Raw genomic sequence first — 16,769 nt, 5'->3', positions numbered from 1 at the left:
CGCTTTGGATGATTAGACGACGGAACGGCACTTGTACTTCTGGTTCAAGGCCCTAAATAGAAGGAAATACTGTCCATGTTCTAACCGCAGCACCTGCAACGACAAACTCATCCAAAAGATGGCAACATAGCACACACAATAACACATATATTCAGTGTCTTTGTCGGTATTTTATGGGAACTATTTGTTGAATACAAAACATAATGGCCGTTAGCAAAGAAAAATCCACAAATTAGTCGCACCGTTTTGCAAGCCACGGGGATTGAAGCGTAGGAAAAAAAGTAGCGCCCTATAGTCCGGAATACAACTCTAATATTCACCTTACTCTAGGGAGTTGAGTTTTTTAGTGCATAAAGTAAAAATGCCATCGAATAAACAAAAAATATTGTCTGATTACAAGAAATTTTTAAAACAGGCTGAAAGGACATTAGTGTCAAGGATTTAGGGAACTTTATTGTCATACCAACACACATGAGACGAAATATAGTACCGAGGTTCAGCCAAAAGAAGTGGCACAATAGTATTTACATAGTCATTTCCGAGTAGGTTGTGTATTTATAGGAATAGATTATAAATATAACAGAATTATTCAAATTGATTGTGATCCTGTAGTGCAGTGTTACTTAACCTATTGTTGGGCCACAAATATGTGTTTCACAGCTGTGGTCCATTTGGTACTCGGTTGTAATACACTTCTCCACCACCTGTGGCAGTAATGACAAGCTCAAGCAAACAGAAAAAGTCTGGAGCTGAAGTTTTTTATGCGCAAAAATTAGGATTAAAGTGGTGAAGCTTTATTTATTTTTTTAAAGAAACATATATTAGTATTATTTATCTTGTCAGAATGTATTTCTTTTAGCACAAATTAACATGTTTTCATATCATTTGACAAGGTTCACCCTGTCAAACATTGAGCAGGTAGGTACAAGTATTGAATACAGTTCAAATTAAGAGTGAAATTACTAATTCAGTGTTAATATTTGAGTGGAGTAGTGCAGAACAGGGGTATCAAACTCAAATACAGAGTGGGCCAAAATTCTAAACTGAACAACTTAACCTTTTAATACGGACCTAACCAAGTTTTGCATTGAATATTGATAAAGCAAGGCTTATATAACTTTATAGTGACATGCAAAATCGAGTTTTGTTGGTAGCGGAGGTGTATATTGTAGCCTCCCGGAAGAGTTAGTGCTGCAAGGGATTCAGGGTATTTGATCTGTTGTGTTTATGTTGTGTTACGGTGCGGATGTTCTCCCGAAATGTGTTTGTCATTCTTGTTTGGTGTGGGTTCACAGTGTGGTGTAACCGTGTTAAAGTTGTTTATACGGCCACCCTCAGTGTGACTTGTATGGCTGTTGACCAAATATGCCTTGCATTCACTTGTGTGTGTGTAGAAGCCGCATATATTACGTGAGTGGGCCGGCACGCTGTTTGTATGGAGGAAAAGCGGACGTGACGACAGGTTGTAGAGGATGCTAAAAGCAGTACCTTTAAGGCACGCCGCCGATGTTGTTGTCCGGGTGGAAATCGGGAGAAATTCGGGAGAATGGTTACCCATCTGGAGATTTTTTCTGGGGGGGGGGCACTGAAATTCAGGAGTCTTCTGGGAAAATCGGGAGGGTTGTTAAGTATGAGAATTAGCGGTAAATGCGGTGATAAAACTGGCGGGCCAGCTCTAATGTTAATTTAATATTGCCTCAAGGGCCAAATGAAATTACACGGCGGGCCAAATTTGGCTCGCAGGCCAGAGTTTGACACCCATGGTGTAGAACCTCAGCTGTAATGCAAATAGAATGTACAAATAACCAGATCAAATAAAAGCTCAGTTTGGGACACATGTGGAACATCCGATACAAAGTGAGCTGCCCTCTCAAATATGTCAGCGGTACAGGAGGTCCCACATGGCACAGTCTCCAAACTATTTGTACCTTTTTTATCCAGGTGTGTTCTCACACTTTAAAAAAGTCAGTAAGCACTGAAAAATCATTGAACTCCTAAAGGTGCCGTACTGGCCTGCTATATCTTTTTATTCTCTGGCGGAGCAGGTGTGTTTTGACGTGTTTATGAGCCACGGCGTATGAGAAAGTGTGAGGCTAAAGATCACTCTTGTGTCCCAGGCAAGCCTGACCTGTGTGGGGTGGAGCTGCGTGTGGAGGAGCTGTGGCATCACTACCGCGTGGAACACGCCATGGCCGAGGGAGCCAAGAACATTTTGCGACTGCTCGGCGCAGGAAAGGTCCAAGACAAGAAAGCCATGGCCGAGGTCAGAGCACTTGTTTTTTTGCAAAGGCAGGCAATTATTGCTGTGAAATTTCACCTCTAACAAACTTAGGGTTAGGCAATATGTATAAGTCAGGGTTAGCCCACACTTTTTCTGCAGAAGAGCTACTTTTCAATTGACCAAGTCGCGGTATAGCACGGTTGGTAGAGTGGCCGTGCCAGCAACTTGAGGGTTGCAGGTTCGATTCCCGCTTCCGCCATCCTAGTCACTGCCGTTGTGTCCTTGGGCAAGACACTTTACCCACCTGCTCCCAGTGTCACCCACACTGGTTTAAATGTAACTTAGATATTGGGTTTCACTATGTAAAGCGCTTTGAGTCACTAGAGAAAAGCGCTATATAAATATAATTCACTTCACTTCACATTCACATATATAATTTATATTTATTTATTTATGAACGAGACATTAACAAGTTAAATGTGTTTAATGATCATACAAGCATGTTTAACACATATAGATTCCTTTCTTTCATGAAGACAAGAATATAAGTTGGTGTATTACCTGATTCTGATGACTTGCATTGATTGGAATCAGACAGTAGTGATGATAACGTCCACGTTTTCATATGGAGGAGAAAAAAAAGTCCTCCCTTTCTGTCCAATACCACATGAAAGTGGTTGCTTTTTGCCATCTTATTTGTACAGCCAAACTCTGTAGCTTGCTTGCATGTGCACGCTAGACTCTTCAATCAATCAATCAATCAATGTTTATTTATATAGCCCTAAATCACAAGTCCCTCAAAGGGCTGCACAAGCCACAACGACATCCTCGGTTCAGAGCCCACAAAAGGGCAAGGAAAAACTCACAACCCAGTGGGACGTCAGTGCGGATGACTATGAGAAACCTTGGAGAGGACCGCAGATGTGGGTTTATTTTTTTGCCGCTCCAGACTGATTTTTTTTTTTTTTTTTTGGTCCAATATGGCTCTTTCAACATTTTGGGTTGCCGACCCATGGCCTAGAGCAGGGGTCGGGAACCTTTTTGGCTGAGAGAGCCAAGAAGCCAAATATTTTAAAATGTATTTAGGTAAGAGCCATATAATATTTATTTAACACCGAACACAACTAAAAGCGTGCATTTTTAAGTAAGACCAACATTTCTAGAGGATAATAGGTCTCTTATTGTTTGTAATAACATTGTTATTCTGAAGCTAATTGTGGAGGGGGCGTGGCCTGCAGCGAAGCAGGGTGTGCCAGGAACGGCCTCAAAATCAGCGATAGGTGCGCAAAAGGCCAACCTGGGCCTTGTTATCTAATCACCTGTCGCTCTGTTATAAGCAGCAGCCAGGAGCAGAGAAGGGGTCGGGGCTGGAGCCAGAGCGCAAGCGAGAACAAAAGAGAAAAATACAATTGCTGGAAAGCAACTAAGAGACTTTTTGAAAAATAAAATAATATTGTAACCCTGAAACAGGATCTCATGTCAGTGCTTGGTGGTCTAAAGAAACCCCAGGAGGGCAGGCCCCACACTAACCAATAATAAATAAATGATTTCTTAACCTTAAGGCAACTTCTTGAACATAAAAAAGCATGAGAATGTTTTATATTTTGAACGTTATTTTTAACATTGTGATTACAAGTGGAATTATTCATTACTTATCGTGTTAAGCAACATCAGCTCAGATTTATCCGAGAGCCAGATGCAGTCATCAAAAGAGCCACATCTGGCTTGCGAGCCATAGGTTCCCTACCCCTGGCCTAGAGGAAGAGTGCTCCGTGAACGTGGACCCCGACTTAAAAAAATTGAAAAACGTATTCGGGTGTGTTACCGTTTAGTGGTCAATTGTACGGAATATGTACTGTACTGTGCAATCTACTAATAAAAGTTTCAATCAATCAATCAATCAATCAATCAATCAATCAATCAATCCGCCGACTTGGATTACGCTGCTTACTCATTCCCTCCATCATCCTCAGTGACGCACAATCACTGAGGAACCAAGTAGACGAGCTTCAAGCTCGTGTAAAGTGCATATCCCAATACAAGAACTCTTGTGTGATTGCACTTACGGAGACGTGGTTAAAGGATCACGACTTGAACCAGGACCTTGAAATAATGGTTTCGGGCAGCACTTTCGACTGGACAGAGATGCACAGCTGACAGGTAAACCACTGGGAGGAGGCGTGTGCTCGTATGTTAACCCAACCTGGTGCGGAAAACTATGTGTAGCCCCGACATTGAACTTTGAAGTGTCTCACTGCGGCCGTCTTATTTACTGCGAGAAATCCCACAGCTGTTCATGACAGTTGTCTACATCCACCCCAGAGCTAATATGGGAGAGGCAACGTTCACTATTGTTAAAGGGGAACATTATCACCAGACCTATGTAAGCGTCAATATATACCTTGATGGTGCAGAAAAAAGACCATATATTTTTTTAACCGATTTCCGAACTCTAAATGGGTGAATTTTGGCGAATTAAACGCTCATGTGGCGATGACGTCAGAATGTGACGTCTCCGAGGTGATACAGCCGCCATTTTAATTTTCAGCACATTACAAACACCGGGTCTCAGCTCTGTTATTTTCCGTTTTTTCGACTATTTTTTTTAACCTTGGAGACATCATGCCTCGTCAGTGTGTTGTCGGAGGGTGTAACAACACTAACAGGGAGGGATTCAAGTTGCACCACTGGCCCGAAGATGCGAAAGTGTCTGTCGCCAGACCCCCATTGAATGTGCTGGAGTGTCTCCACATTTTACCGGCGATGACAGACATGGTACAGAGATGTATAGATAACTTGCAGATGCATTTGCAACGATAAAGTCAACTAAATCACAAAGGTGAGTTTTGTTGATGTTGACTTATGTGCTAATCAGACATATTTGGTTGCAGCGTGACTGCCAGCTAATCGATGCTAACATGCTACGCTAATCGATGCTAACATGCTATTTACCGGCAGTGCTAAGGCAGACATGACACAGATGTATGGATAACCTGCAGATGCATTTGCAACGATAAAGTCAACTAAATCACAAATGTGAGTTTTGTTGATGTTGACTTATGTGCTAATCAGACATATTTGGTTGCAGCGTGACTGCCAGCTAATCGATGCTAACATGCTACGCTAATCGATGCTAACATGCTATTTACCGGCAGTGCTAAGGCAGACATGACACAGATGTATGGATAACCTGCAGATGCATTTGCAACGATAAAGTCAACTAAATCACAAAGGTGAGTTTTGTTGATGTTGACTCATGTGCTAATCAGACATATTTGGTCGCGGCGTGACTGCCAGCTAATCGATGCTAACATGCTACGCTAATCGATTCTAACATGCTACGCTAATTGAGGCTAACATGCTATTTACTGGCGGTGCTAAAGCAGACATGGAACAGAGATGTATGGATAACCTGCAGATGCATTTGCAACTATATTACGTTTCTTTCCAACCACATTTAATGCGAAAAAAACACTTAGCAATCGACGGATTTAAGTTGCTGAACTGTCAAGAGATGCGAAAGTCCTGATCGTTTGGTCCGCATATTTTACCGCCGATGCTAACGCAGCTATTCGGCCATGCTATGACTATGAATAGCGTCAATAGCTATTCACTCAATAGTTTCAGTTTCTTCTTCAATACTTTCATACTCCAACCAGCAGTTTCAATACATGCATAATCTGTTGAATCGCTCAAACCGCTGAAATCGCTGAAATCCGAATCTGAATCCAAACTAATGTCGCTATATATTGCTGTGGTATCTGCCATTGTTTGTTTACATTGGCAGCACTGTGTGACGTCACAGGGAAATGGATAGTCGCATCGCAAATAGCGAAAATCAAGCACTTTAAAGCTTTTTTTAGGGCTATTCGGGGACTGGTAAAATTTTGAAAAAAAACTTCAAAAAATACAACAGGCCACTGGGAACTGATTTTTATTGTTTTTAACCCTTTTGAAATTGTGATAATGTTCCCCTTTGAACTTGTGCACCGTCTTCAAGGCATCAACCCAGAAGCCCCCCATCTTCGATTGGGAGATTTTAATTCATGTAGCCTTAAGACGTCCCTAGGTCACTTTCACCAGTATGTAACCTGCCCAACTAGGCATGGAAAAATTCTGTACCTGTGCTATGGCACCATAGAAGGCGCCTAGAAATCTTACGGACTAGCACCATTAGGCTCATCTGATCACAACAGCATCTTTCTGGCCCCTGTGTGTAAACCAGCCCTCAAGAGAGGAAAGGTGGAGTGCAAGGAGGTGGCTGTGTGGACGGAGGGCTCTATTTGGGAACTAAACGGTTGCTATGACAGCACCAATTGGGATGTTTTTGAAGACTCTTGTAAGGACTAGAACGAACTGAGTGATACTGTGACAAGTTATATTACATTTTGGGAGGAAATGGCTATCCCTAGGAAGATAGCTCAAGTATACCCAAATAATAAGCCATGGGTTAGCAAATCCCTTAAATATTCCGGAAACTTCAAAAAATTGGCTTTTTATCAGGGTGATATTGGAAAACAACGAGAAGCTCACAAGCTGGTCAAAAAAAAAAGAAATCAAAATCCCTTAAATATTCCGGAAACTTCAAAAAATTGGCTTTTTATCAGGGTGATATTGGAAAACAACGAGAAGCTCACAAGCTGGTCAAAAAAAAAGAGATCAAAAGGGCCAAGCCACAGTATAAAGATAAGGTAGAGGAAGAACCAAAAAATCAATCAATAAATCAATCAAGGTTTATTTATATAGCCCTAAATCGCACGTGTCTCAAAGGGCGGCACAAGCCACAACGACATCCTCGGTACAGAGCCCACAAAATTACAAGGAAATTTCACAACCCAGTGGGACGTCAATGTGGATGACTATGAGAAACTTTAGGGAGGACCACAGATGTGATCCCTTCTAGGGGAGACCAAATGCAATGGACGTCGAGTGGGTCAAACATAATATTGTGAAAGTCCCGTCCATAGTGGATCTAACATAATAGTGAGAGTCCAGTTCATGGTGGGGCCAGCAGGAGACCATCCCGACGGGTCAGCAGCACAGAAATGTCCCCAAAAAATGGTAGTTCCCGCTCTGCTTGGAGGGGAATTAAGTCCATGGTCGGAATGCAAGACTCCAAAAAAGGTCTGCCTAACCCCCACAAGCCTAATTTTGTACTAGCAGATGAGTTAAACCAGTTTTATTTGGAATTTGATCCTCATGAGTTCATCCATCCATCCATCCATTAGGGGTGGGCAATATCGCACATTTTGGTATCGATACTGATCTGATCCGATACCGGCCAGTATCGCCAATACCGATACCCGATACCGGAAGTGTAGTCATCTGATGGGGGTGGGGGGGGACTTCGGGGTATCGATACTTTTGAAAAACAAATTTGTACTTTTGCCTTTATTAATTGATTATGATAATAATACAACACAGGACAACGATTTAAGTCAAAAAATAAAATATTTATTACAAAAGTAATATCAATAGCAATGAAGTAATGCAAATAAGGTGCAAACAACTACTGAACCTGGCTTGTCGCCTCAAAACACACAAACACTTAAGTTAAATAACAAAACTCTAGTTATTGAACAAAGTTGTAAACATGAACACAAAACAAAAGAACTGAGAAATTCAAATAAAAAAGTAATAATATCAATTACAATAAAGTAAGTAGTGCAAATAAGGTGAAAACAAATACTGAAATTGGCTAGTCGCCTCACAACACACAAGAACTTAAGTAAAAAAGAAAACACTAGTGATTAAACAGTTGTAAAAATGAACACAAAACAAAAGAACTGAGAAATTTTATCGTTATTTTAGTGCAATAAAAAACTTGACAGTTTACAACCAAGACATTAAGTCGCACTGGAAATGCACGCGTGTGTGTGTGCGTGTCCGAGTGAACCTCGGAGCGAATTATACTGACGTGTGTGCGCGAACGCACCAAGCGTCATGTTAATTGTATTTATTTTATTTTATTTTGGGTTGAAGATGAATTTTTAAAGTGTTTTTAAATCTCGTTCGCGACCCATCACTAGGGAGGAGGGTGGAGTGGTGAGGAGTGATTCGCTTAATTTGGTGAAGTATCGATACTATCACGCCAGTATCGATACGATACCGATAATCACCAAGTATCGATACTTGGTATCGATACGCCCAGCCCTACCATCCATTTCTACAGCTTATTATTCTCTTTGGGGTTGCAGTGGGCGCTGGTGCCTATCTCAGCTACAATCGGACGGAAGGCAGGATAATCCCTGGACAAGTCGCCACCTCATCACAGGGCCAACACAGATAGACAGACAACATTCACACTCATATTCACACATTAGAGACCATTTAGTGTTGCCAATCAACTTATCCCCAGGTGCATGTCTTTGGCGGTGGGAGGAAGCCGGAGTACCCGGAGGGAACCCACGCAGTCACGGGGAGAACATGCAAACTCCACACAGAAAGATCCCGAGCCTGGGATTGAACCCAGGACTACTCAGGACCTTCGTATTGTGAGGCAGACGCACTAACCCCTCTACCACCGTGCTACCCCTCATGAGTTTAGTAATGAACTATCTGAATTCAGAGGTGCCCCTGTGAGCAGTCAGATTCAGATAAATGAAATGGATCTCTGGAAAACATTTGAGCAGACAGAGGTGAGGAAAAACCAGGGGCCTGACTGACTACTTAAAGAATGTGGTCTGTTTTTATCTGGCATTTTCTCTCACATCTTCCAAATGTCTTTATTACAGAAATGTGTCCCCAAATTATGGAAGGTGTCCATTAGGGCTGCGAATCTTTGGGTGTCCCACGATTCGATTCAATTCAATATCAATTCTTGGGGTTACGACTCGATTCAAAATCTTTTTTTTTTTTCAATTCAACACGATTCTCGATTCAAAAACAATTTTTTCCCGATTTAAAAGGTTCTCTATTCATTCAATATATAGGATTTCAGCAGGATCTACCCCAGTCTGCTGATATGCAAGCAGAGTAGTAGATTTTTTATAAAAAGCTTTTATAATTGTAAAGGACAATGTTTTATCAATTGATTGCAATAATGTAAATTTGTTTTAACTTAAACTAACCAAAAATATGACTTATTTTATCTTTGTGAAAATATTGGACATAGTGTGTTGTCAAGCTTATGAGATGCGATGCAAGTGTAAGCCACTGGGACACTATTGTTCTTTTTTTTTTAATTTTTATAAATGTCTAATAATAATAATAATGGATTAGATTTATATCACGCTTTTCTATTGTTATATACTCAAAGCGCTCACAGAGAAGTGGGAACCCATCATTCATTCACACCTGGTGGTGGTAAGCTACATCTGTAGCCACAGCTGCCCTGGGGTAGACTGACGGAAGCGTGGCTGCCAGTTTGCGCCTACGGCCCCTTCGACCACCACCTCATTCATTCATCATTCATTCACCGGTGTGAGCGGCACCGGGGGCAAAGGGTGAAGTGTTCTGCCCAAGGACACAACGGCAGCGACTTTGATGTCCATAGGTGGGAAGCAAACCTGCAACCCTCAGGTTTCTGGCACGGCCGCTCTACCCACTACGCCATTCCGCCCCAAATGTCTAATGATAATGTCAATGAGGGATTTTTAATCACTGCTATGCTGAAATTATAACTAATATTGATACTGTTGTTGATAATATTCATTTTTGTTTCACTACTTTTGGTTTGTTCTGTGTCGTGTTTGTGTCTCGTCTCAATTGCTCTGTTTATTGCAGTTCTGAGTGTTGCTGGGTCAGGTTTGGTTTTGGAATTGGATTGCATTGTTACGGTATTGCTGTGTAGTGGTTTGTTGGATTGATTAAAAAAAACAAAAAAAACCCGTTTTTTTTTTTTAAATGAGTATCAATTCTGAATCGCACAACGTGAGAATCGCGATTTAAATTCGAATCGATTTTTTTCCCACACCCCTAGTGTTCATTGTAGTACCTGTTGCAAAGGTCCCATCACCAAGGGGGCTGAATGACTACCGCCCTGTGGCATTGACCTTCCATCCATCCATCCATTTTCTACCGCTTATTCCCTTTTTGGGGTCGCGGGGGGCGCTGGCGCCTATCTCAGCTACAAACGGGCGGAAGGCGGGGTACACCCTGGACAAGTCGCCACCTCATCGCAGGGCCAACACAGATAGACAGACACTGAAAATCTTCGAGAAAATAGTGAAGCGGAGTTTAATGGTCATGACCCAGGATGCAATTGATCCACTACAGTTTGCTTACCAGCCCAGGAAAGCTGTAGATGACGTCACAGCAACATTAATACACCTTGTTGCTGGGCATCTAGATGGAAATAAAACACATGCTTTGTGGATTTTTCATCTGCGTTCAACTGCATGCAGCCACACATTCCGGCTCGTAGCCTGCTGAATATGTTCAATGTGTTATGTACTGAAAAGGGAAGGAGGCAACAACCAATGCAAAATTGCGGTTTACGAGTAGTCAGGGTTCAATCCCGGGCTCAGAATCTTTCTGTGTGGAGTTTGCATGTTCTCCTCGTGACTGCGTGGGTTCCATCCAGGTACTCCGGCTTCCTCCCAACTGCAAAGACATGCACCTGGGGATAGGTTGATTGGAAACAACAACAAAAAAATTGTCCGTAGTGTGTGAATGTGAGTGTGAATGTTGTCTGTCTATCTGTGTTGGCCCTGCGATGAGGTGGGGACTTGTTCAGGGTGTACACCCCCTTCCGCCCAATTGTGGATGAGACAGACACTAGCGCCCCCCGCGACCCCAAAGGGAATAAGCGCTAGAAAATGGATGGATGGAAGGTTTATTTAAACCTTTGATGAGTATGTGCCGTGTGTATGCTAATCTAAGTCAATGGGTGTAGACAATGTGTGGAATTAAGTGTCACCAGGGGTTGTTGTCTGTGAGTGTTAGATGTATCCTTCGTCGAATCAAGGGGACAAGGTGAAAAGGCAGTCCGTAAACATGCAAGGGGTCGAGGGAGCGAGGTAGCGTAGTCCGTGTCCAAGCAGGGGTCGAGGATCGAGGAAGGCAGTCAAAAGATCCGGATGGATGTCGAGAGGTAAAACACGATCACGGATGACGGGGAAACACTGCGGAAGACACAAGGGACGTGAAGCAGGGAGACACGGAGAGAGCACAGAGAAAGCGAGTAAAGCACAAGGGAGGGAATGCCAGACGTGATGCTTACTGGGAAGATGAGCGACGTTCTGACAAAGGTTCTTCTGGTCGGCTGGTCTTTAATTCGCTCCCTCTCATTAGGTTCAGGTGCGTTGATACGTGATTGTCTGCAGCCTTGTCGCTGCGTGGGCGTGCTGCGCTCAGCGCGAGCTGGGGCGTGTCTGGGCACGCTGCCAGCGTAGGTGCCGGCAGACCCAGCTCCCGGGGAAACGTGGATTCGAGCCCGCGCCGTGACTCAGTGTTGACTTTGGTACGATATGCTGCCCAGTGGACTTTCTCACTTCAGTATCACAGAGGACCCTTGTTAACAGCACACTGTCTGATGCTTGCTTATGCTCCCCAGGATCACCCCGGGTACGGGTCCTGCCCCCCCTGCTGTTTGTACTGTACACAAATGACTGTCAGAGCACACTTCAGTCAAGGCTCATCATTAAGTTTGCCGACGACTCGGTTGTAGTCAGCTTTCTGCTGGATAAGGAGTCAGACCACGGTCCTGCTCTGGAGAACTTCATCAACTGGTGCGATGATTCGTACCTGGGGCTTAAAAGCGATAAAACGAAGGAGATGTTCATTGACTTTCGCCGTGATCCCCCTGCCAAACCACCCACTCTCATTAATGGCTCTGCTGTTGAGATAGTCAGTGAATACAAGTATCTAGGTACAATTTTGGACAATAAATTGACCTTTGACGCCGACACTGACCGTATTTGCAAGAAGGCTAATCAGAGGCTGTTTTTCTTGAGGAAACTGAGGGGCTTTCAGGTTGATAGGACACTGATGAGGATGTTCTATTCATTTTGTATCAAGTTCATTTGAGCTTATTCTATCACGTCCTGGTTTGGTAACCTCAGTGTGGCCAATAAAAGCAGACTAGGTGGTATAATCATGGTGTGCCAAAAAACCATAGGCACTACCTTGAACCCCCTGAACCAGATCTATCAGGCCAGAGTCATCCAGAATGCAAAGGCCATTCTGGTCAACCCTCAGCACCCTCTCAGAGTTTAGACTCCTGCCCTCAGGATGCAGGTATGCCCCGAGTAATAGGAAGGCCAAAAACAACAGATACACAAGATCATATGGGGCGGTATAGCTCGGTTGGTAGAGTGGCCGTGCCAGCAACTTGAGGGTTGCAGGTTCGATTCCCGCTTGTGCCATCCCAGTTACTGCCGTGTCCTTGGGCAAGACACTTTGACCCACCTGCTCCCAGTGCCACCCACACTGGTTTAAATGTAACTTAGATATTGGGTTTCACTATGTAAAGCGCTTTGAGTCACTTGAGAAAAGCGCTATATAAATATAATTCAATTCACTTCACATATCTTCCCTCAGCTGTTGACTTTATAAATGAGCTTCTTGAACAAGCTTAGCTGCTATGCACAGTAACTTTAGTGGGAAGCAACGTGTGATGATTAGTTTTTATTTTATTACAAATGTTTGTTAGTTTTTAGCTCAATGCTTTCATGATGGTTTGTATGTTGGATGTATTTTATGTATTTGTACCTTGTGTTTACTGTTGTACCTTGTTTTTAACGACTCTTGCTGCAAACCAAATTGCCCCTCAGGGGCAATTAAGATTTTCCAAGTCTAAGTCTAAGAGGTTGTGTCCGCATCCTCCCTCCAAACATCCAACATCTTGTCTCCGCTTTAAATACTCGTGTATCACAGATGTACTGCCATAAAAACAAAAGTCCGCTTTGCAAAACGAGTTCATGGTTTTAACCAGAATAAGAAGACATGTTCTCACACTTTACATGTTGCTTACATGTGAGTGGCAGCACGGACCCACTTCCACCCGGAAAAACAAGTTATGACTTCAAGATTATTGTCGACAAATTGCTGTTGACAAATGTTATTGTTTACATTTGTCGACAGTGTCGACAAACCGTCGCACCCCTGTTCCAAATGAATGAATATTTTTGTTAATAATCACAATTTCAATATCAAACAAAAATCATCTTGATTATTTCAGCCAATATCGTCTAGCCCTACTATTACACACTTAACACACCAATGACTTCTTTCCTGTAACTCCTTTAACTCAGCTTACTGTAACTGCTAGCTTACTGTAACTGTGATAATTTGACGCATGGGCTGGGAGTGTTTCAAAATGAAATACCAGGACAAAAAAATATATATATATATATATAAATATATATACATATATATACATATACATATATATATGTGTGTGTTTATATATATATATATATATATATATATATATGTGTGTGTATATATATATATGTGTGTATAGATATAAATATATATATATATATATAAGTATATATATGTGTGTATATATATATATGTGTGTATAATATATATATATATGTATAATATATACATATATATGTGTGTATACATATATATATGTGTGTGTATGTATATATATATATATATATATATATATATATATATATACTCCTCTCTGAGCTGCTACCTTACCGTGGTAGAGGAGTTTGCGTGTCCCAATGATCCTAGGAGCTATGTTGTCTGGGGGCTTTCATGCCCCCTGGTAGGGTCTCCCTAGACAAACAGGTCCTAGGTGAGTGATCAGACAAAGAGCAGCTCAAAGACTTCTATGGAATTACAACAAAATGAACTCAGATTTCCCCCGCCCGGACGCGGGTCACCGGGGCCCCGCTCTGGAGCCAGGCCCGGAGTTGGGGCACGATGGCGAGCGCCTGGTGGCCAGGCCTGTCCCCATGGGGCCCGGCCGGGAACAGCCCGAAGAGGCAACGTGGGTCATCCCTCCAATGGGCTCACCACTCATAGGAGGGGCCATAGAGGTCGGTTGCATTGTGAGCTGGGCGACAGCCGAACGCAGGGCACTTGGCGGTCCGATCCTCGGCTACAGAAGCTAGCTCTTGGGACGTGGAACGTCACCTCACTCGGGGGGAAGGAGCCTGAGCTAGTCCGCGAGGTAGAGAAGTTCCGGCTGGATATAGTCGGACTCACCTCGATGCACAGCAAGGGCTCTGGAACCAGTTCTCTCGAGAGGGACTGGACCCTCTTCCACTCTGGCGTTGCCGGCAGTGAGAGGCGACGGGCTGGGGTGGCAATTCTCGTTACCCCCCGGTTCAAAGCCTGCACGTTTGAGTTCAACCCAGTGGACGAGAGGGTAGCTTCCCTTCGCCTTCGGGTGGGGGGACGGGTCCTGACTGTTGTTTGTGCTTACGCACCAAACAGCAGTTCAGAATACCCACCCTTTTTGGGTACACTCGAGGGAGTACTGGAAAGTGCTCCCCCGGGTGTTTCCCTTGTCCTACTGGGGGACTTCAACGCTCATGTTGGCAACGACAGTGAAACCTGGAGAGGCGTGATTGGGAAGAATGGTCGCCCGGATCTAAACCCGAGTGGTGTTTTGTTATTGGACTTTTGTGCTCGTCACGGATTGTCCATGACAAACACCATGTTCAAACATAAGGGTGTCCATATGTGCACTTGGCACCAGGACACCCTAGGCCGCAGTTCCATGATCGACTTTGTAGTTGTGTCATCGGATTTGGGGCCTTATGTTTTGGACACTCGGGTGAAGAGAGGGGCGGAGCTTTTTACCGATCACCACCTGGTGGTGAGTTGGCTGCGATGGTGGGGGAGGATGCCGGACAGACCTGGCAGGCCCAAGCGCATTGTGAGGGTCTGCTGGGAACGTCTGGCAGAGTCTCCTGTCAGAGAGAGTTTCAATTCACACCTCCGGGAGATCTTTGAACATGTCACGAGGGAGGTGTGGGACATTGAGTCCGAGTGGACCATGTTCCGAACCTCTATTGTCGAGGCGGCTGATTGGAGCTGTGGCCGCAAGGTTGTTGGTGCCTGTCGTGGCGGTAATCCCAGAACCCGTTGGTGGACACCAGCAGTGAGGGATGCCGTCAAGCTGAAGAAGGAGTCCTATCGGGTTCTTTTGGCTCATAGGACTCCAGAGGCAGTGGACGGGTACCGACGGGCCAAGCGGTGTGCCGCTTTAGCGGTCGCGGAGGCAAAAACTCGGACATGGGAAGAGTTCGGGGAAGCCATGGAAAACGACTTCCGGATGGCTTCGAAGCGATTCTGGACCACCATTCGCCGCCTCAGAAAGGGGAGGCAGTGCACCATCAACACCGTGTATGGTGCGGATGGTGTTCTGCTGACTTCGACTGCGGATGTTGTGGATCGGTGGAGGGAATACTTCGAAGACCTCCTCAATCCCACCAACACGTCTTCCTTTGAGGAAGCGGTGCCTGGGGAATCTGTTGTGGACTCTCCTATTTCTGGGGCTGAGGTCACTGAGGTAGTTAAAAAGCTCCTCGGCGGCAAGGCCCTGGGGGTGGATGAGATCCGCCCGGAGTTCGTTAAGGCTCTGGATGCTGTGGGGCTGTCTTGGTTGACAAGACTCTGCAGCATCGCGTGGACATCGGGAGCGGTACCTCTGGATTGGCAGACCGGGGTGGTGGTCCCTCTCTTTAAGAAGGGGGACCGGAGGGTGTGTTCAAACCATCGTGGGATCACACTCCTCAGCCTTCCCGGTAAGGTTTATTCAGGTGTACTGGAGAGGAGGCTTCGCCGGATAGTCGAACCTCGGATTCAGGAGGAACAGTGTGGTTTTCGTCCTGGTCGTGGAACTGTGGACCAGCTCTATAATCTCGGCAGGGTTTTTGAGGGTGCATGGGAGTTTGCCCAACCAGTCTACATGCGCTTTGTGGACTTGGAGAAGGCATTCGACTGTGTCCCTCGGGAAGTCCTGTGGGGAGTGCTCAGAGAGTATGGGGTACCGGACTGTCTTATTGTGGCAGTCTGCTCCCTGTATGATCAGTGTCAGAGCTTGGTCCGCATTGCTGGCAGTAAGTCGGACACGTTTCCAGTGAGGGTTGGACTCCGCCAAGGCTGTCTTTTGTCACCGATTCTGTTCATAACTTTTATGGACAGAATTTCTAGGCGCAGCCAAGGCGTTGAGGGCATCCGGTTTGGTGGCCACGGGATTAGGTCTCTGCTTTTTGCAGATTTTGTGGTCCTGATGGCTTCATCTGGCCGGGATCTTCAGCTCTCACTGGATCGGTTCGCAGCCGAGTGTGAAGCGACCGGAATGAGAATCAGTTTCCTCCGCCGTGTGGCGGGGCTCTCCCTTAGAGATAGGGTGAGAAGCTCTGCCATCCGGGAGGAGCTCAACGTAAAGCCGCTGCTCCTCCACATCGAGAGGAGCCAGATGAGGTGGTTTGGGCATCTGGTCAGGATGCCACCCGAACGCCTCCCTAGGGAGGTGTTTAGGGCACTTCCAGCTGGTAGGAGGCCACGGGGAAGACCCAGGACACGTTGGGAAGACTATGTCTCCCGGCTGGCCTGGAGACATAGTCTCATATATATATATATATACATATATATATATATATATATATATATATATATATATATATATATA

The 16,769-nt window shown here is 44.6% G+C and overlaps 1 protein-coding gene across 4 annotated transcripts in view; it reads left to right on the top strand.

Moving 5' to 3' along the window:
• LOC133541795 (serine/threonine-protein kinase N1-like) overlaps positions 1-16,769 on the top strand; it is a 140,538-nt gene that overhangs the window by 85,129 nt on the left and 38,640 nt on the right. For all 4 annotated transcript variants that reach the window (XM_061885388.1, XM_061885387.1, XM_061885386.1 and 1 more), the window contains exon 5: positions 2,118-2,263. In XM_061885388.1, the coding sequence (XP_061741372.1) occupies positions 2,118-2,263 (146 nt within the window). The remainder of the gene's footprint in view (positions 1-2,117; positions 2,264-16,769) is intronic.

Source organism: Nerophis ophidion, linkage group LG23 (genome assembly GCF_033978795.1).
Source record: "Nerophis ophidion isolate RoL-2023_Sa linkage group LG23, RoL_Noph_v1.0, whole genome shotgun sequence".
In the NCBI taxonomy this organism is placed as follows: domain Eukaryota; kingdom Metazoa; phylum Chordata; class Actinopteri; order Syngnathiformes; family Syngnathidae; genus Nerophis; species Nerophis ophidion.
Note: the sequence above shows the minus strand (reverse complement) of the source record. Positions and strands in the feature narration are given on the sequence as shown.